We start from the raw sequence: 19,915 nt of genomic DNA on the forward strand, positions 1-19,915 counted from the left end.
ATCCTCAGATCTCAGTCTCCTGAGTAGCTAGGATTACAGGCATGAGCCACTGGTGCCCGGCTTCAAATCTGCATTTTATTAAAGATTTTTTATTGATTGACTTTTGAGTAGTCTTATCAATATATATATTTTACTGCTGTCTCATCAGGCTCTGAGGCCACTGTTTATGACCTTCAAAACCACCCTGGACACCATAGCCATTCTTTAGGCCCTGATTTTCCCACCTGCAGATGTAACAAGATGACCCTGAGTTTTATTCTCTCAATCTTAGTGATTTGATTCATTGTAATCATATACTAAGTAAAGAGACATTCTAGAATTTTAAAAAATAGATGAAATAGGAACAAATGCTTGTAAATATCAGTGTCCATTTAATAAATTGGTTTCAAAGGAGAAAAACGAAGCTGTTTTTGAACAATTTGCTTTGTTTAGTTTGAAAGAGAAATCTTCCCAGAAGAGGAAATAGAGGGATTTAATCTTTTGCCCTTGTGCAGTTGTATTACAAAAACAGTATTTTTGAATGATAACTGATCTGGAAGGTTGGTGGAACCATGTAAGCATTAAGCATTTATGGAGCCATCTGGAGTCATTGATATAGGGGCTAAGGAGTGAGGGCTATGTTCACAGGTGCATAATAAGTAAAAGACATAGTTTTAATAAGAGTTTGTAGTTTGAGAGATAAAATACACACGTTAAAGCACCTGAGGAATTTCAACTAGCAAATTTGAAATAAATCCTGGAAAATTTTTAGATTCAGGAATATAAGTTATAAAGAAATTATATTTAATGTGATTAGAGGATCAAGGATTGGATCGTTCTGATAGGGAAAATACTGGTTTGATTCTTATTTACTTATTTTGTGCTGATAATAGGCCTTGGAATCAGGGCCTGGGTGTTTCCCTTAAACTGTTTGGTTCAAGGTTGACATTTTACCACTTGAGCCCTAATTTTTTAGATACTGACCATCCATGGCCAGGGAAAGATAAGAAGGTACTGCTAGTCAGGAGGAGATATATGAAAAGACAAGAAGTCAGGCATACATAGTAAGTGGCCAGTGACAGGAAAGTTTATCAGAGATTTTAGGAGTAAAAAGATCAAGTTAATAGAAATAGTATGGTAAGAGAGGCTTGATGCCTCTGAAGTTTTGATGTCTCAAGAGAGTTTTTCTTGAGTTAAGAGAGAGAAGTAGGACACTTGAAAAGCTATTGTGTGGTTGTATGTAGCCATGTAGACTATGATGGTATGCTCATAGTTTCCTTCCTCCCTAGGGAAGAGACACCGGCGAACTTGCTGTTACCTTCACAATTTTATGACCTGTGAAATTTTAAACAGAGGGAAAGAGTAGTCAAAAATGTGATAAGGAAATGGAGAATGAGTTTTAACTAGTAGGGGTATGAAATGATGTTTAAGGTATTAGGATTTTTCTCAACGTCATTGAGGAAAATCAGGTAACCTAATTTCTGGATTTCAGAGATTTTACTTTGTTTAAAGTATGTGATTGTCTTTTTGTCATTTAGCTTAGAATCTGTGAGTGCAACATGCAAACAACTGAGCCAAGAACTAATGGAAAAATACGAAGAACTAAAGAAGATGGAAGGACATAATAATGAATACAGAGCAGAGATTAAGAAGGTAAAAGTTTTTGTGCCTGGGATCACAACATTGGTGGTATTTATGGACAGAGGTATGGGTTGACAGAACAGAGGGATCATTTTTCATGAGAGAAAACTGTTGGGAAAAGTAGTATCTTTTGACATCATTAGGGATGTCTTACAATTTTTCAGATAATCAAAGCTAATCTACTTTTAACTATAAAGCTTTACTTTAAATATATTTTGATGGAAAGTTCAAGTTAACACATATGCATTCCTTTCTTATAACAAGATATATGAGCTGTTATTTAAATCTTTTTTGCCATTTTTTTGTTTTCAGTGCCAACCCTGGGGTTTGAACTCAGTCTGGGTGCTAGCTTTTTCATTTAAAGTTGACGCTCTATCACTTGAGCCACAGCTATACTTTTGGCTTTTAAGTGGTTAATTGGAGATAAGTGTCTCATAGACTTTTTTGCCTGGCCTGGCTTTGAATTGATATCCTCATACCTAAGCCTCTTGAGTAGCTAATAGAATAGAGGTGAACCACTTGTGACTGGTTTATTTAGCATTTTCTTACTGGCTGAGTATGGTTATAAAAGTAAATGTTGTTCTGTGCTATGATGTGGTTAATATCCTTATTGGCTATGTAGATTATATAGTTTATAGATATATATATATATATGTATGTATATATTGTAGTTTCTACATTAAAAGACCCTGGTTGTTCTGTTTGTTGACTTGTGTTTTATTATTACTTTTTTTGAGACTACTGATAGCCCCTTTTTCCGCTTTTTTTTTTGTTTTGTTTTTTGTACCAGTCATGGGGCTGCATGCTGTCTCAGCCTTTGTGCTCATGGCTAGTGCTCTACCACTTATTTTTTTAAAATAAGTTTTTTTTTTAATTGTGAAAATTGTAACCAGAAGGGTTACAATTACATGAGCAAGGTAGTAAGTACATTTCTTATCAAGCATTGTTGCTCCTCCTTTGTTTTTCCTCTACCATTCCTGCCCTCCCATCACCATGACTACACTCCCCGCCCTCCCTTTTCTTTTTTTTTCTCCTCTGTGGTTAATTGGAGATGAGATTCTCAATACTTCCCTGCCTGGGCTGGCTTCAAACTGTGATCCTCACATCCACGTCTACTGAATAGCTAGAATTTTAGGCATGACCCACTGACACTCAGTCCTTTTGTCTATTTTCTAGTTATTATCTTCTGTAGACAATAAAACCAGATAAGCAAAATATTTAAGATTTGTAGCTCAAAAATATAAGCAAAGTGAAGGTGAGAGGTGCTATTCTCTAAATAAAGCTTGATGGATTTTGATTTTGATCCTCAGTTTTTATTTATTTATTTATTTATTTGCCAGTCCTGGGGCTTGAACTCAGGGCCTGGGCACTGTCCCTGATCTGTTTTTGCTCAAGGCACAGTGCCACTTCCAGCTTTTTCTGTTTATGTGGTACTGAGGAATTGAACCCAGGGCTTCATGCATACTAGGCAAGAACTCTACCACTAAGCCACATTCCTAGCCCCAAATCTCACAGCTTACTGTAAGATAACCATTCTTTTGTTAACTACTAATAGACTTTTTTCATGTATAGGTTGTCTCTTAACTTTTCTTTCTGGTTTTTTATAGTTGAAAGAACAAATTTTGCAGGCTGAGCAGAGTTATAGCTCTGTACTGGAAGGAATGAAGATGGAAATCAGCCAGCTAACTCGGGAGCTGCATCAGCGAGATATCACTATTGCCTCCACCAAGTGTTCTTCCTCAGACATGGAAAAGCAGCTCAAAGCAGAGATTCAGAAGGCAGAAGAGAAAGCAATTGAGCATAAGGTAAAGTCTGAACAAAACTTTATTTGGTATTTTTTAAGATTATGTTTTTTTTTTTTTTTTTGTCTTTTGTTTTGGTCGGTCATGGGGCTTGAACTCTGGGCTTGGGAGCTGTCCCTGCTCTCTTCAGCTCACAGCGAGCGCTCTGATGCTTGAGCCACAGTGCCACTTCTGGTTTTCTAGTGGTTTATTGGAGATAAGAGTCTCATGGACTATCCTTCCCGGGCTGGCTTTGAACCATGATCTTCAGATCTCAGCCTCTCGAGCTAGGATTGCAGGCGTGAGCCACCAGTGCCCTGCTTTATGTTTGTTTTTGAAGACTGAATTTATTTTTTTTTTTTATTTTTTTTTTATTTTTTATTTTTGTCGGTCGTGGGGCTTGAACTCTGGGCCTGGGCACTGTCCCTCAGCTCTTCAGCTCAAGGCGAGCGCTCTACCACTTGAGCTACAGCGCCACTTCCGCTTTTCTGGTGGTTTATTGGAGATAGGAGTCTCACAGTCTTTCCTGCCCGGGCTGGCTTTGAACCGCGATCCTCAGATCTCAGCCTCCTGAGTAGCTAGGATTACAGGCGTGAGCCACCAGCGCCCGGCTTGAAGACTGAATTTATTAAAGACATGCTTCCCATAATATAGAATTCTGTAAATTGGGATAAGCAGCATGGTGAAGATCGGGGCGGAGACTGAAGTGACAGTACCAGTGGTGTGTGCATGAGGTGCTAGGAGCTCAGGCCCCAAAGAAGAGTGGTATCCAAGTTAGGAACCCTGTGAGTCAGATAAGAATGAGCTAGTGAAGGGGGAGGACTGTATCAGTTAAGAGAAAAGTAGATATTAGTGGGGTGAATAGCAGGGACAAAGCTAGAAAACAGAGACTTTGAAGGACTTTGCCCTGGGAGAGGGCTTTCTGTGTGGTTGTGAGGTCAATAGAGAACGTCTTGTAAACAGTGGGGAGGGCAGAGAGGTAGAGAGAGCACCCAGAGCCTTGTATGGTGCAGGATGGCATTCTGAGTAGTGGGCAAGGGGGTGAAATGAAATAGATAGGCCCTGGTAAAATTGATGGGCTTGTATTTCGGTGGATAGGAAGAATGAAGAAGAGAGAGTTAGAGATACCAGTCATGATTTAATAAACTCGGGCAAGCAAGTAAAAAGTTATGTTCTCTAATGATAGAAAATCTAGACTTTAGGGCTGGGAAGGTGGCTCAGTGGTAGAGCACTCGCCTTGCATGCCTAAGGCCCTGGGTTCGATTCCTCAGCACCACATAAGCAAAAAGAAAAAAGCCGGAAGTGGCGCTGTGGCTCAAGTGGTAGAGCGCTAGCCTTGAGCTGAAGAGCTGAGGGACAGCGCCCAGGCCCAGAGTTCAGGCCCCAGGACTGGACCAAAAAAAAAAAAAAAGAAAAGAAAAGAAAAGAAAATCTAGACTTTAATTTGGGGAAGATGGCAGTTTTTGTGTAAAAGATTCATGCATAGGGATCTGGTGGAGAGAGCACTAGTTTGGCATATTTGGTTGGAGATAAAACCTGGACTTTGTATGGAAATCCGTAACTACACCGTATTTAGCTGCACCGAATCCTTGCATGAAGTTGGTATTTCAAACTCCCAAGAGAATTAGAGAATAAGAAATTCTACAGAGCAGTGACTTATCTAAACTTAGAATACTTCTTGCTTACAGTGAAACAAATATTAGAATGGAACTGAAAAGAAAACAGTAGGGAGGAGATTAACCAGGTAGTTTTTGCTAAGGAAAAAAAGAAGCCCAGGAAGTCAAGAGTCTTTTAAAGTACAAATAGTCAAAACAGAAAAACTAAAGAAAAATGAAGACTAAAAATAAATGATTGCTTTGTGAAAGAAATGCAAGTCCAGGCGATGCTGGAGATAGATGTCAAATTCGAGAAGGCTACAGCAGGAGAGTGGTTGAGGTTTTACCAGGTTTTGCCGTTCCTGCCCTGATTATGACTTATGACTATGGAATCATCTCATGAATGCTGACTCAGCTGATAACATGTCTAACACATTCTTTTAGGAAGTGCATATGTATGCAGGTGTGTATGTTTATGAATGAAGAATGTGACTTAGCTTATTGAAAACTACATGTAGAAAGATCTCATAAGACACACATGAATTGCTTCTCATAATTTTTCTATTTTTCCTTAGGAGATTGTGAATCAGCTGGAATTACTCAAGATAGAAAATCGTCGTCTTTCTGAAGTGGTGATGAAACTGGAGTTGGGTTTACATGAGGTACATAAATAGAAACTTAAGTTTTGCTACTATCAAAGACAAATTTTAAGAGCTGGATGATGGTGGCTCATGCCTGTAATCCTAGCTACTCAGGAGGCTGAGACCTGAGGATTGTGGTTCAAAGCCAACCTGGGTAGGGAAATCCATGATACTTTATCTCCAATTAGCCACCAGAAAACCAGAAGTGGCACTGTGGCTCAAGTGGTAGAATGCTAGCCTTGAGCTGAAGTGCTGAGGGACAATGCCCAGGCCCAGAGTTCAGGACCCATGAGCGACAAAAAAAAGACTTAAAATATCAGTATGTAAATAGTGATATGGCACAGTGGAATTTTTCTTCTGTAGAAATTTAAAAAAATGAAATGCAAACAGTGATGTATGTGAACAAAATATGAGTTTTCATACCAGCAGCAGGAAGATAATTTTTTTTTTTTTTTTTTTGGTCAGTCGTGGAGCCTGAACTCTGGGCCTGGGCGCTGTCCCTCAGCTCTTCAGCTCAAGGCAAGCACTCTACCACTTGAGCCACAGTGCCACTTCTGGCTTTTTCTGCTTTATGTGGTGCTGAGGAATTGAACCCAGGGCCTTATGCATGCAAGGTAAACACTCTACCATTGAGCCACCTTCCCAGCTTTTATATTACGTATAAGATGAAATAGATGTACAGTCTGTTTTTAGGTAAGGGAGACACATATAAAGTGTTCAGCATTGTTCTGGCACTTAGCTGCTGCTTTATTTGTTGATGGTACTGGGTTTGAATTCAGGGCCTCACACTGCTAGGCTACTGTGTTCACCACTAAGCCCTTCCTCTAGCTCTTTTTTCTTTTTTCTTTTTCTTTCTCTTCCCTTCCCTCCCTTCCCTCCCTCTCTCCCCCCTCTCCTTCCTTCCTTCCTTCCTTCCTTCCTTCCTTCCTTCCTTCTTTCCTTCCTTCCTTCCTTCCTTCCTTCCTTCCTCCCTCTCTTTCCTTCCTTCCTCTCTTTCCTTCCTTCCTCTCTTTCCTTCCTTCCTTCCTTCCTTCCTTCCTTCCTTCCTTCCTTCCTCTCTTTCCTTCCTTCCTCTCTTTCCTTCCTTCCTCTCTTTCCTTCCTTCCTCTCTTTCCTTCCTTCCTTCCTTCCTTCCTTCCTTCCTTCCTTCCTTCCTCTCTTTCCTTCCTTCCTTCCCCTCTTTCTTTCTTTCTTTCTTTCTTTCTTTCTTTCTTTCTTTCTTTCTTTCTTTCTTTCTTTCTTTCTTTCTTTCTTTCTTTCTTCCTTCCTTCCTTCCTTCCTTCCTTCCTTTCTTTCTTTCTTTCTTTCTTTCTTTCTTTCTTTCTTTCTTTCTTTCTTTCTTCTTTCTTGCCAAGTCTTTGAACTCAAGGCCTAGGTATTGTCCTTGAGCTTTTTCCCTCCAGGCTGGTGTTCCATTTGAGTTATAGCTCCACTTCCAGCTTTTTAGTGGTTCGTTGGCAACAAGAACCTTGTGGACCTTCCTGCCCAGGCTGGCTTTGAATTGTGATCCTCACATCTCAGCCACCTGAGTAGCTAGAATTACAGGCCTGAACCAATGGCACCTGGCTTCTAGTTCGATTTTTTTTAACGGTTGTTTTTAGGAGAGGGTCTTGGTTCCTGCTCAGGTGTGCCCCTGAGCTGTGATCTACCCTACTTTGGGTTTCCTGTCATTGCTGGTTATTACAGGCACATGCCATCACGTCGAACTTCCTTTTTGTAGAGAGTCGTGAGGACTTTTCTGTCTGTGCTGGCCTGGCACTATAACTTCCCAATCTTAACCTTCCATGGATTTTTTTTTTTTTTTTTGAGAACTGGTGTTCTTGCACTTGTTGAGCACTTAACAATTTGAGCCCCTTGTAATACTGGTACTGTCACTTAGTGTGCAATAAATGCTAGGTATATTTTATTTCTGTTACATTTGTGATGATGCTTATAATCTTTTTGTTGTGGTTGTTGTTGGTTGGTTGTGGGGCTTGAACTCAGGGCCCGGGCACTGTCCCTGAGCTCTTTGCTTAAGGCTAGCACTCTAACTCTTTGAGCCATAGCTCCACTTCCTGTTTTTTAGTGGTTAACTGGAGGTAAGAGTCTCACAGATTTTCCTGACTGGGCTGGTTTTAAACCATGATCTTCATATCTCATCCTCCTGGGTAGCTAGGATTACAGGCATGAGCCACTAGCACCTGGCCACAATATCTTTTGGTTATAAAGCATATTTTTACAAAACTTAGTTTTTAAACATGTTTTTACAAGGTGTAATTTGTTTAATCAAGTACTTTAGAATATCTGAAAAACATTTTAGTAGGTGCTGCAATAAAACGCAGGATGAATAAGGAAGGATTCTGGTCTTTAAGATATTACAGTTACTTGGTAGGAAGGATAAGAAATGCATACAAGCTCCAGAAACTATAATGAGTAGCTAACAGTGAGTTATTTTGTAATAAAATTCTTGTGATTTTATAAAATGATGTTTCTATTCTGCTCCATCTTCTCTTGATGTAGGTCAAATGTCCAATGACTAGAAATTTTCTTTTTCTATACCTGCAGAGAGTATTATGCCTCCAAAAATGCTCCCAACTAGTTCTAATCTCACAGTTATGGAGGCTGGGATGGACGAAAGTATAGAAGGCTAAAAGAATATTTTACTTCAGCTAGAAAAATGGGGAACTATTTCTTTTTTTTTTTTTTTTGGGTCCGGTTGTGGTGCCTGAACTCTGGGCTGGGCGCTCTCCCTCAGCTCTTCAGCTCAAGGCTAGCGCTCTACCACTTGAGCCACAGCGCCACATCCGGCTTTTTACTTTTTGCTTATGTGGTGCTGAGGAATCGAACACAGGGCCTTGAGCATGCAAGGCAAGCGCTCTACCACTGAGCCACCTTCCCAGCCCCGGGGAACTATTTCTAAAATCTGTCATGTGGGTAAGATTCTCTAAGCATCATGCATCATGTAAAATTTCTGGATGGCAAAAGATCCCACTAAAAAATTTAACAGAGGAGGAGAAAAGCAATCTATAAACAGATAAAAGATTAATATAAAATGTTCACATATAAGAATTTCTTACAAAGGAAATAAGGAAAAGATAATCTAGTAGGAAAAGCAGGCCAAGAATGTAAGTAGATAAGTCATAGATAAGTCATAATATAAATAACAAGTGAACAAGGAGACTTGTCCAGCATCCTTACTATTTATTTAAATGGTTAGTTTGTGGCTCCCTAGATATGAAATGAAATAATTTGCAGATGGCAGATGAAAGAACTTGTCTGATTTTGGTCCCTTCCCAAATTCCTGTAATAATATAATGAAAAATTCCCTTCTTTCCTTCCTCCCTTCCTCCCTTCCTTCCTTCCTTCCTTCCTTCCTTCCTTCCTTCCTTCCTTCCTTCCTTCCTTCCTTCCTTCCTTCCTTCCTCCCTCCCTCCCTCCCTTCCTTCCTTCCTTTCTTTTCTTCACACAAGGGAAAAGTTGTATGTGTGTCTGGCTGCTTTGGATAGGTGGCCAGGTAAGTGAGTAAGTTGAGTGGGTAAACAGTAAATGACTCTGTCTACCCTAATAAAGCCAACAGTAAGTTAGTCGTAAAGAAAACCAAGTGCTAATCTGATTTACACTACAGAATTCTCAAAAGACTCAGAATTCGTAATATTCATTTGGGAGAACTTTATCTTGTGCAGTGATTACCTACTCATATTCAAGAGCTGAGAACGCTCAGGGGAACTTAAGCCAGCCTATGATCAAAGATTCTGTTTCTCGGAATCTCTCCTGAAATCTCCATCCAACTGGTAATTCTTTCTTTCCAAATTAAAAACATGCCTGCTAGTCAGCTTTTATATATTACCTTTCATATTCATTTATCTATAATTATTAATACAGAAATAACTTTGAGAAATAAGGGTGCTTGAATCAAGTGTTATCTTTTTTTTTTTTTAAAGTATGGTTAATGATAAGTTTAAGCTTTTTTCTAGGTTATGAGTAACATACAATGTGAACATGCCACACGTCTTATTCAGAATAATTATTAGGAAGTGTCCTTTTCATTTTTACCACCTGGGAAGGTGGAATTACTTTTCCAAAATGAGCTTGGGCTAACAAATGCTATTTCAGTAAACTATCTTAACGAAAGCAGTAGCTTTAATAAAATATTTGCCACATATTAAAAACTGACTAGTTTAAAATTTAGGTCATCTGTGGTGCAGATGTTCTCTGCAATTTTGCCTGACATGGACAACTTGTGGGAAGATTCTGTAACTTACTGTTTCTACTTGTATAGAGATAGTAACAAGTATATTTTAAAGTTTATATTTTAGTTAGATGGATTACGTTTGTCAAGAACATTATTGACTAGCAACCTTTCAGAGTTCTTTTTCACAGAAAAGAGCAAGCTAAATATCACTGAACTGTAAAGATCACTATAATTTTGTAGACTCGTAACTAAAATACGTTGTCATTTGAAGAAAATGGCCCTGTATTACCAAGAAAACCTAGAATTGAAGGGATAATGAAGTTTAGGATCACAGAGCTGAGCCCAGATCAGGTAGTAATTCTCCCCATATAATTGAGTCCTGCCTTATCACATCCAAATTTATATCCAAGAGTGGGTGCCAAAATTACATGAATGTTATGCAGATGAAAGGTTATTTACTTAAAAGCTGTCCCCTGTCAGCCAGAATTTTTTTTTTTTAAGTTTTTAGAATGTTTTATTAAAAGTTCTTTCCTTGAGCTTGTTCTCTTGATGTCCTTCCCTGGTGCACTGGGCTCTTGAGCTTTTTTGCCACTGTTTTCTTTTTCCCAGCTTTCCTCCATCTTGGTCCCTCTTTTCTTTAGCGTGGATGTACACGCTGCCTGTTTCTAATGTTCCAGTTCCATTTGCTCGAACAAGCAGACTATTTTTCTCTGTTAGTCTAAAGAGGACTAGAGAAAAATACTCAGTTTTTCCAAAGCAAAGAAATTGATTTAGTTACAAATAAAACAAATTCAAATTTTCAACCAGCAGTGTCAGAGATCACAAGTATTGTTGTATAAATTAAGTGATTCTAGTATTCTTTTTTTTTTTTATTAGGCAAAAGAGATTTCACTAGCAGACCTTCAGGAGAATTATATTGAGGCATTAAACAAATTAGTGTCTGAAAATCAGCAACTACAAAAAGATTTGATGGATACCAAATCTCAACTGGACATGGTTACCGAGGCGTGTAAACAAAAAGATGACAGGATCTTTAAGGCACCACACAGCAGGACAGCTGAGTTCAACACAGAGTTGAAGTAAAATTGCTTAAACGTTTCTTTTAAATGTGTACTTTGCAACACAATTCTCACTCACTCGAGAATTAATTCCTGACTCACGCAAAATCAATCATCAAAGGGCCCTGTGTTTAAGTCTGAGGTACAGTGTAAACAGCAAAGCTAGGTGCGATTGGGTTAGAGTGGAGGGAGGCCATAGAGCACTTTTCATTAAAACTTTACAGTTTGGGGCTGGGATGTAGCTTGTGGTAGAGCACTTCCTAGCATGTGATAAAGCCCTGAGTTTGATCCCCGACACGGGATTAAAAAAAAAAAAAAAACTAGCTTTGTGCACTCTGGGTAAAAACAACATCTTTATTTCTCAGACTTTTCATGCTGCCTTTTACTTCAACCCTCCCCTTTCCATAAGAAGTAGAACTTGGCTTTTTGTTGTTGGTGGTGTTGGTGGTCATGGGGCTTGAACTCAGGGACTGGGGACTAAACTTGAGCTGCTTTTACTCAAGGTTATCACTCTACCACACTTGTCCACAGTGCCACTTCTGGTTTTCTAGTGGTTAACTGGAGATAAGAGTCTCATGGGCTTTCCTTCCCCAGGCTGGCTTTGAACCACGATCCTCAGATCTCAGCCTCCTGAGTAGCTAGGATGACAGGTAGAAGCCATGGGCGCTCCATTGTATTTTTGGTGAATTAAATTATAGGCTGTTATCCTAAGAAGGAAGCTAAGGGCCTCACTGACCTTGTATCACAGGGCTTATATATTTTTCTAATAAAGTCCTTGTTAATAGTTCCTTCCCGCTCTACGCCTCAATGAGGCTGGGTGTGTTCTATGTGCAGGTTTACTTCCCTGTCCCGACACCAGCCTCTCTGGATTTCTCTGGCGGCCTGTTTGTCCTCCTAATGTAGTGTAAGTGTTTGAGAGTAAGGCCTGGCAGTGGAGGTCGGATGTTGAGATCCTGAATAGGTAAAGCGACACCTGGACTAAGGGGGTCTGTTCCTTTTCAAAATTACAGAGCCCTAATAGTTAGCCTCTTTGTTTACGCTTAAGTCAACATCCCAAAAAGCTTCTGTTGAAAAAACAAACGTTGCTACCATTTTTCATGTGTTCTGTTTTTTAATCTGCCATCCAGGCCAGACTATGGCCATTACAGACACGAAGGAATAAAGACCCAGAAGCATAAAGCAGGCCTCCACTTTGCGAGAGGACAAGCAACGCATAGCATAGACTCCAGGTCCAGAGCCCGCAGCCCCCGGAGTTCTCAGAGCAGCCCTTGCAGCTCCACTCTGTCTTTGGCTTCTAACTATCTGTGTCCGACTGACACTTTGCCTTCAGTGCCGGATACAAACGAGACCAATTCTGATACCAATTCTGACAGTATGAATGACCAAGAAGAGTGTGTATCTTCGGTATGGAAACTTTTCTGACATTACTAGTTCATTAGTTGATTTAGTTTGATTTTAAAGACCAAGAAGCTTCTTAGTAATTATCTGTCATAACTACCTTTATTATTATTATTATATATTTCTGATTTGCAGCTTTGTTCATGAAGACATTCAACCAAAGCCATTTTTTCCACAGTCTATCCTAGTTCTGAAAAATCCTTTCCTGCCTTTTTTTTTTTTTTTTTTCTGAGAGCCAATTCTGTACCAGAATGGTTGGCTCAGGGAAGATCTTCACCAGCCAAGAAAGCCCGAGGCATAGACAGCGTAGAGGAGCAGGGTCTGGGGGGAGGTGGAGGAAGGCCGTGTATCTGAGGTGTGCAGAGTGGGTCTGGGGTGCCATACACAGATCTTAGAGTTGCGCTGGCCCTGCAGCAGTGCTGGGCTCCATTGGCATTTTGCCTTTCTGCCTGAAGCACTTGCCTTAGGCCTCTTAGCTACTATCATCTGCTGTGGTTATGTACGTGCTTGGTTATGGTGACTTCATACGTGTCAACAAGTTCATGGAAAGGTTTCTTAAGTCTCCATTTAACTTATATGGCATTCTGAAATCCAAAAAAACCCCCTGAAAGCTAACCTGACCCTTTAGTTTAGCAGAAAAATGTTTTGGTACCAAAACCTTCCTGTCCTGAGCATTCCCTGCTCAGTGTAAGTAGCCCTGCATCTTGCTTCAAAAAATACCAACATAGCTGGATGCTGGTGGCTCACACCTGTCATCCTAGCTACTCAGGAGGCTGAGATCTGAGGATCGAGGTTCAAAGCCAGCCCCGGCAAGACGCTTATCTCCAGTGAACCACCAGAAAAATCTCGAAGTGGTGTTGTGGCTCAAGTGGTAGAGCGCTTGTCTTGATCTGAAGAGCTGAGGGACAGCACCCAGGCCCAGAGTTCAAGACCCACGACTGACAAAAAACAAAAATGTAGTTGGTTATGGGGTGTTTTCTCAGCATTCACCAAGCAAATAGAGTGGATCTCATGCTTCAGAAATTGTCTATTTGCTTTTCCACCATCAGCATGTGGGCATGCACAGAACTGGGAAATATTTAAGTCACCAGTGGGGATGTTTTCAGGGGAGGTGGTAGAAGGTGACCCTCGGCCTTCCTGACTGAGTGGATGGTGACGGCTTGGGCAGTGCAGTGTAGCGTAAGTACCTCCGCTTTGGGCCAACTGTATCAGGTTTGAACCCCAACTTCAGCAGCAGTTAATTGTCCTTGGGAGAGTCCTTCAGCACTGAATGTCGTTTCTCTTTTGTAAAATGGAGACCACAGGATCTCCCAGGCCCAGTGTCTAGGGTTTCAGGTTGTAATCTGTGTGAGGCCGATGTGTGTGTATACCTTGGTGCATTTCCCCTTGGGAGTGGTTCTGTAATTGCCAACTCGGGGTGATGGCAGGACAGAACTTACTGCCAACGGGGACGGTCTACATCTGCCATGCTTCTTCGATCACTTTCCTAAGATCTGAATTCTAAAACATCACCAGAGTAAGTGTTTCAAATTAAAAAGCCTGGACTGGAATTTTAGGGGAGGGAAAATAACTGATTTGAACTGGCGCCTGATCTGTTGTAGACCTTCTGTGCTTCAAGAAGGTCACACTCTGAATTCTTAGGTTTGAAACGGCAGGCATTAGCTGCATTCTCTTCTAGAGCGCCTAAGGCTCTACAGGTCTAAATTGGTGCCTAATAATTGCATTTATTTCACCCTTCCTATTGATACAATTTGGGTCAAGAGGGTCTGTGTTAATTTTTGCGGAACTTAACTGATTTTTTTTCTTCTTTTACTGCTCTTGTCATTAGGATAAAAACTAAAGCTTAGCTTTTCAGGGGAAACTATACTTTTAAAATATTACTAGTGAGAAAATGGCATAAATAGTGCCAGCGTGTGTATTTCTTTCTCTCAACCCATGTCACGATGTGTTCCTCTCCTAGTCTTCCATGCCTGTGTCTCCCCTGGGCTCCATAGCTACCAGATTTTTGGAAGAAGAAGAGCTGAGATCTCATCATATTCTGGAACGCCTCGATGCCCACATTGAAGAACTGAAAAGAGAGAGTGAGAAGACAGTGAGACAGTTCACAGCCCTCATGTAGCCACTCACCATCCCACAAACCGGAAGCGACGTTGAGCACCAGGCTCAGCATGAACAAACCGTCTAAAATTCCACAGGTGATGATGCTTACTAAAGCAGGTGAAGAGATCCGGAAAATGCTACTTCTCTATGCCTTCTCACTGCACTGGTTTGTTTGAATTACTTCTTCCAGCGGTAATTTCTAAGAATAAACCATTTTGCAGACCTTTTCTCATATGGATATTTCTTACCGGAAAGTGATACTTTTCTCCTGACCAGTGAAATTTGAGTAGGTTCGTACTAATTGAAATAAAGCTTTGATGAAACATTTTGGAAATTCGTTGCAGGAACTTCCTTTTAGGGTAGTGTGCAGTAGAAGCACGGGTTCGAGGCACACTGACCTGAGTTGAGTCTGGCTGGAAGTCTATGAAGGGGCCAGGCTGAATACCTTGGCAAAGAGCCTCTTGCTCCAGTATGAAGTGGACGAGGTTGGTGGAGGGGCAGGGCCATCTTTAGAGTGTGGAGCCCCGCAGGTACATCCAGTGGGAACATTCAGCATCTGCATCGCAAGGAGAGGTTCCGGGGAGACAGAGGTCTGGAAGTCAAGGCTCAGAAGGCATCCGAGGGCCATGGGAGTTGATTAAGAACCAAGGAGGAGGAGGCAGAGAAGAGCAGATTGCTAGCTAGGAGCCCTGAAGGATGAGGACCATCGAAGCGGCATCCAGCACAAGAACTGGAACATGCGATTAGGGATAAGGAGAAAGCAGGTGTCGTGAACTTGCTGGCTGCAGGGCCAAGTCCTGTCACTGTCCAGCCTCAGTGATTGCTCCCATTGGATACAAACATCCTGGTACATTGCCTTTCTCAGTTCCACATTTCTTCCTATGTTACTTTGCTGCCCTCCATAAAAACATTTCTGATGTTTGTCATTGTTGTTGTTTTTTAGGGCCCTTCTGAGCCCTCTACAATCCCAACTCCCCCTGACCCTCCCCAAGTTGCGGCTCCCAAGGTCACAATATAACCTCGGTCAGTGTCTTTTTCCCCAGTTGGCACTCCTATTTCCTACCTACCTACCTGTCTGGCACTTCTTGCTCATTCAACATAACTGGCTTTTCCTCTTCTAAATAGACACTTTATTTTTTATTTTTTGAAAAAGATAGGTCATAACGTGGCCGTGAACTCACTCTAGCCCAGATTGGTCTCGAACTTGGAATGTTCTTGGCTTAGCCTTCTGAGTGCCAAGATAAATAAACGAATCTCGGGCTCTTCCCAGAGCTGCTTCCTAGCTACCTAGCTGCTTACAAGATACATTCACGTGGATGCCTGGTAAGTACCGTGTGCATCAAATGCTTTCAGCAGCGGTCTCTTGATCTCAGGCCCTGGCCTTGTGTGCCATTTTGTAGGAGCCATCCTAACCCGGCCCATTGGGAGACCCTGTCAGTTCTGCCTTCAGACCCATTTCGGGGCCAACCACTTGTTCTCTACTTCCATAGCCCTGATGTAGACTACGCCAGACGCAGAGTCTGGCGGTGCTCTTCTACACCTGAGTCCAGTGATATCCACCCACAGAGCCTGCAGAGCTGTGTTTGAGGCAGATGAAGAAACCTATGTCACTGCTAACTCCCTGGGAATCCCTTGGTACTCAAGCTAAAATCCAAATGACTTCCAGTGCTCTACAGAGCCTCAGGGAACTGGACCCGCTCCTGTCACTGTACCATCCTTGAGCGAGCTCCTCCATGCTGGCCCCCTTTTTGCTTCCTGGGTGCAGAAAGCTTTATTATGCTCAAGACAAACCTTTTGCTCTTTACCTAGAACTTCCTTCTCTCACTAACCTCTTAGGCCTGTACTCTGCAGGTTGTCCTGAGTTAAGCCTTTCCTGACAACCATATCTCAAATCTACTTCACCCCATTTTCTCTAGGTTTTTGCCTTGAGGTAGCTCCTCTCTATAGGGTTCACCACTCCCTGGGATACTTTTCTTTCTTCCTTTTTGGTTGGTCGTGGGGCTTGAACTCTGGGCCTGGGCGCTGTCCCTCAGCTCTTCAGCTCGAGGCGAGCACTCTACCAATTGAGCCACAGTGCCACTTCCGGTTTTCTGAGTGGTTTATTGGAGATAAAAGTCTCACGATCTTTCCTGCCTGGGTTGGCTTTGAACCATGATCATCAGATCTCAGCCTCCTGAGTAGCTAGGGTGACAGGTCTGAGCCACTGGCACCCAGCTCTGGAATACTTATTTGAATGAAACTGCCTGTGTGTTTTCCTGATTGAATCCTCATCACCTTACAAAAGCCCAGCATTCAGGCGATCAGTGTCAGGAGCTCCCTGTCGCTTTCTTTGTGCGGTCTGTCATAACATACCATGTATGTAGCCTTGCTACTCTCCTCTTCCCATACTTTGTCACCAGCTTAGCATGGTTAATACCTAGTTCACTTGGGCATCTTTGTCTCCTGTGACAAAGTTTTGCTTGTCTCCTAGCCACGAGGAGTTTCTCATAATTACTCGTCAATGCCCCTCTCCCAGCGCGGGCCACCACTCAGTGTCTCTTGAGCTGGTCAGCATACTTCATCGTAACACATAGTGACAAACACCAGATGAATGGGTGTTGTTACTGTTCTGCACCTTAGTGTGCATATCTTAAAATGGGGCTAAGAGGACTTATTGGAACTACATTTCTGAAGGCTTTGCAGGCTCTGGAAACGTAGTACCTATGTGGACTGGTCTGAGGGGGGATTCTGATCTGCAGACTGTCAAGCATTGGCTTCAGATGGAAGGCAGCTGCTCCTGCTTCTGAGATGATGATAGGCTGACGTCACTGACCACGCTTGAGGAATCATAAGGTACTATTTCCTTAAATGTATACGGTCTTTCTCTTTTCCTCTCTCCCTCCCTCCCTTCCTGTCGGGGAGCTTGAACTCTGGGCTTGGGTGCTATCCCTGAACTCTTCAGTTCAAGGCTAGTGCCCTGCCACTTTAGCCACAGTGTCACTCCCAGTTTTCTGGTGGTTAATTGCAGATCAGAGTCATGGACTTTCCTGCCTGGGCTGGCTTTGAACCTTGATCCTCAGATCTCATCTTCCTAAGTAGCGAGGATTACAAGTGTGAAATAGTTGATTGCTGAAGTTGTTAGGACATTTGGTAATTTAGCATCTCAATTTTGTTTTTCAAAAATCATTAGCCAGGCTGGGCGCCGGTGGCTCACGCCTGTCATCCTAGCTACTCAGGAGGCTGAGATCTGAGGATCACGGTTGAAAGCCAGCCCAGGCAGGAAAGTCCGTGAGACTCTGATCTCCAATTAACCACCAGAAAACCAGAAGTGGCACTGTAGCTCAAGTGGTAGAGCGCTCGCCTTGAACTGAAGAGTTCAGGGACAGTGCCCAGACCCAGAGTTCCAGCCCCTCAACCACCACCACCACCACCAAAATCATTATTAGCCAGATACCCAAACCAGTCAAAATTAATTCTGAGTTTTCTAGCTTGTCTTACAAATTCCATGATATGGAGGCTCAAATGAGACGAGAAGGTGAGGGATCTGGTCTGCTTTTGGTGTTCTTCAGTCATGGTTGGCTGGGTAAATTCTCTTGTTTCTTTTGCCCTGAATTCCCAAGGAACTTGGGGGAATTGCCTGGATTTCCATACAGGTTTCAACTGGAGGGGGCATGGTGGAGTACCACTGCGGGTTGGAGACTGTCTTCCTGTGGGGCCTCATTTGATCTCAACAGGTTGGGAAGGGTCTGGTCTGTCAGAACCAAGAGGTGGAGTGCAGACAACTCTGCAGGTGGACAACCCTGTTCTCAAGACCTAGCTTTGCTACTTTATTGGCTGTGCAATCTTGGGCAAGTAATTCTTTTTTTTTTTTAAACATATACAAAATAAGACAATATAAACAGCATCCCTAATATAGACTTTTTGGGAAGATTAACTTAGTTAATAATTATAAGCACTTTGAACACTGTTTGCCATAGCAGGTACTATGTAAGTGTCACATTGAATGGAAAACAAGTCTACAGCATTCCATTTTGATACCTATCTCTCTCCAAACAGTTCTACTTCCCCTCCCATATTCATGCACATAACACCTGGTAAACGGTGGGTGATGGTGTTTCGTTTGCCAAACATCCTTGAATCCAGTACAGATGAGGCGGGTGGCCATAAAATAAGGTTGTCTCTGAGGACGTAAGTGTTTGAGCAGCATTGGATGCAGAATTTCAGAGAAGAGAAAAGGGACTCTTTTTGGCTTGTTCCAGATGTGGTTTGATATAGCATACAAAACTGCATCAAGAAGAGCCAATCGGGAGAATCAGGGCAAAGGGACAAGAGGGCTTGCAGCGTGGATGGACAAACTAATTCAGCTGTCCAGTTGAGTTTCTAGTGGCTGCCAGGTTCCCTCTGTGCTTCTTAGGGGCAAAAGCAGAGGAGAAAATACTATTGCTTAAAACTTTTTTTTTTTTTTTTTTTTTTTTTAAATTTTTTTTTATTGTAGAGATACTATACAGAGGGTTACAGTTACATGAGTGAGGTAATGAGTACACTTCCACTTCCTCTTGAACATTGTTACCCCCTCCATTGTTTTCCCCCTACCATCCCCTCCCTCCCTCCCTTCCCCAAGGTTCTTTTTTTTTTTTTTTTTTTTTTGATCGTGATTAAGTGATTACTTAATTTCCAGAAATTCACAGTATTGTGGAATAATGATGCTCATTTAAAGTCACAAGTTCATTCTAACTTTCCTGGAGCAAATTGTCTATCACAGTCTGTAATATATAACGGTGCTCATATGTTATATACCATATATGTGATCAGCAGCATGGGGATATTTAGTAGTGGTTCAACCAGATGAGTGGGAGTTCTTTGTTTCTTAAGTCCTGTTAGTTTTGTCATATCACCTAACCTTTTGGATTCATCATCCACTTATCAGGGAGACCATGTACTGTTTGTCTCTTCGTTCTTGGCTTACCTCGCTCAACATGATTCCTTCTAGCTCCATCCATTTCCCTGCAAATGCCATTATTTTGTCATTTCTAATGGCTGCATAATATTCCATTGTGTATAGATACCACAATTTTTGGATCCATTCATCTGTGGTGGGGCATCTAGGTTGTTTCCATATCCTAGCTATTGCGAACAGTGCTGCAATAAACATGGAGGTGCACGTGTCCTTGTATATTGGTTCCTGTTGTTCAGGGTAGATGCCTAGAAGTGGTATGACTGGGTCGTAAGGGAGGTCAATCTTTAGCTTTCTAAGGACCCTCCAGACTGCTTTCCAAAGTGGTTGTATGAGTGTACATTCCCACCAGCAGTGTAATAGCGTTCCTCGTTCTCCACATCCCCTCCAGCATTTGTCGTTGGCTGATTTGTGGATGTGGAACATTCTGACTGGGGTAAGGTGGTATCTCAGGGTTGTCTTTATTTGCATTTCCTTCACCACCAGGGATGATGAACATTTCCTCATGTGTTTCTTTGCCATTTTTATTTCTTCATTTGAGAAGTCCCTCTTTAGTTCCCTTGCCCATTTAGTAATTGGTGTGTTGGGTTTGGGAGGGATTAGTTTCTTGAGTTCCCT

The 19,915-nt window shown here is 41.9% G+C and overlaps 1 protein-coding gene across 12 annotated transcripts in view; it reads left to right on the plus strand.

Annotated features, from left to right (window-relative positions):
* Positions 1 to 14,591, plus strand: part of Cep63 (centrosomal protein 63) — a 40,379-nt gene extending 25,788 nt beyond the window's left edge. For 7 of the 12 annotated variants that reach the window (XM_070005450.1, XM_070005449.1, XM_070005447.1 and 4 more), the window contains 6 exons: positions 1,518 to 1,632; positions 3,228 to 3,425; positions 5,572 to 5,658; positions 10,685 to 10,887; positions 11,994 to 12,270; positions 14,225 to 14,591. In XM_070005450.1, coding sequence (XP_069861551.1) covers positions 1,518 to 1,632; positions 3,228 to 3,425; positions 5,572 to 5,658; positions 10,685 to 10,887; positions 11,994 to 12,270; positions 14,225 to 14,383 — 1,039 coding nt within the window. In that variant the 3' untranslated portion in view covers positions 14,384 to 14,591. Of the gene's footprint in view, positions 1 to 1,517; positions 1,633 to 3,227; positions 3,426 to 5,571; positions 5,659 to 6,102; positions 6,252 to 10,684; positions 10,888 to 11,993; positions 12,271 to 14,224 lie in introns of those variants that run through there. The other 5 variants (XM_070005453.1, XM_070005457.1, XM_070005452.1 and 2 more) reach the window with 4 other exon arrangements.
* Positions 14,592 to 19,915: the final 5,324 nt, after the last annotated feature.

The sequence above is a fragment of the Dipodomys merriami genome, unplaced genomic scaffold (genome assembly GCF_024711535.1).
Source record: "Dipodomys merriami isolate MVZ:Mamm:240054 unplaced genomic scaffold, mDipMer1.0.p SCAF_68, whole genome shotgun sequence".
Classification (NCBI taxonomy): domain Eukaryota; kingdom Metazoa; phylum Chordata; class Mammalia; order Rodentia; family Heteromyidae; genus Dipodomys; species Dipodomys merriami.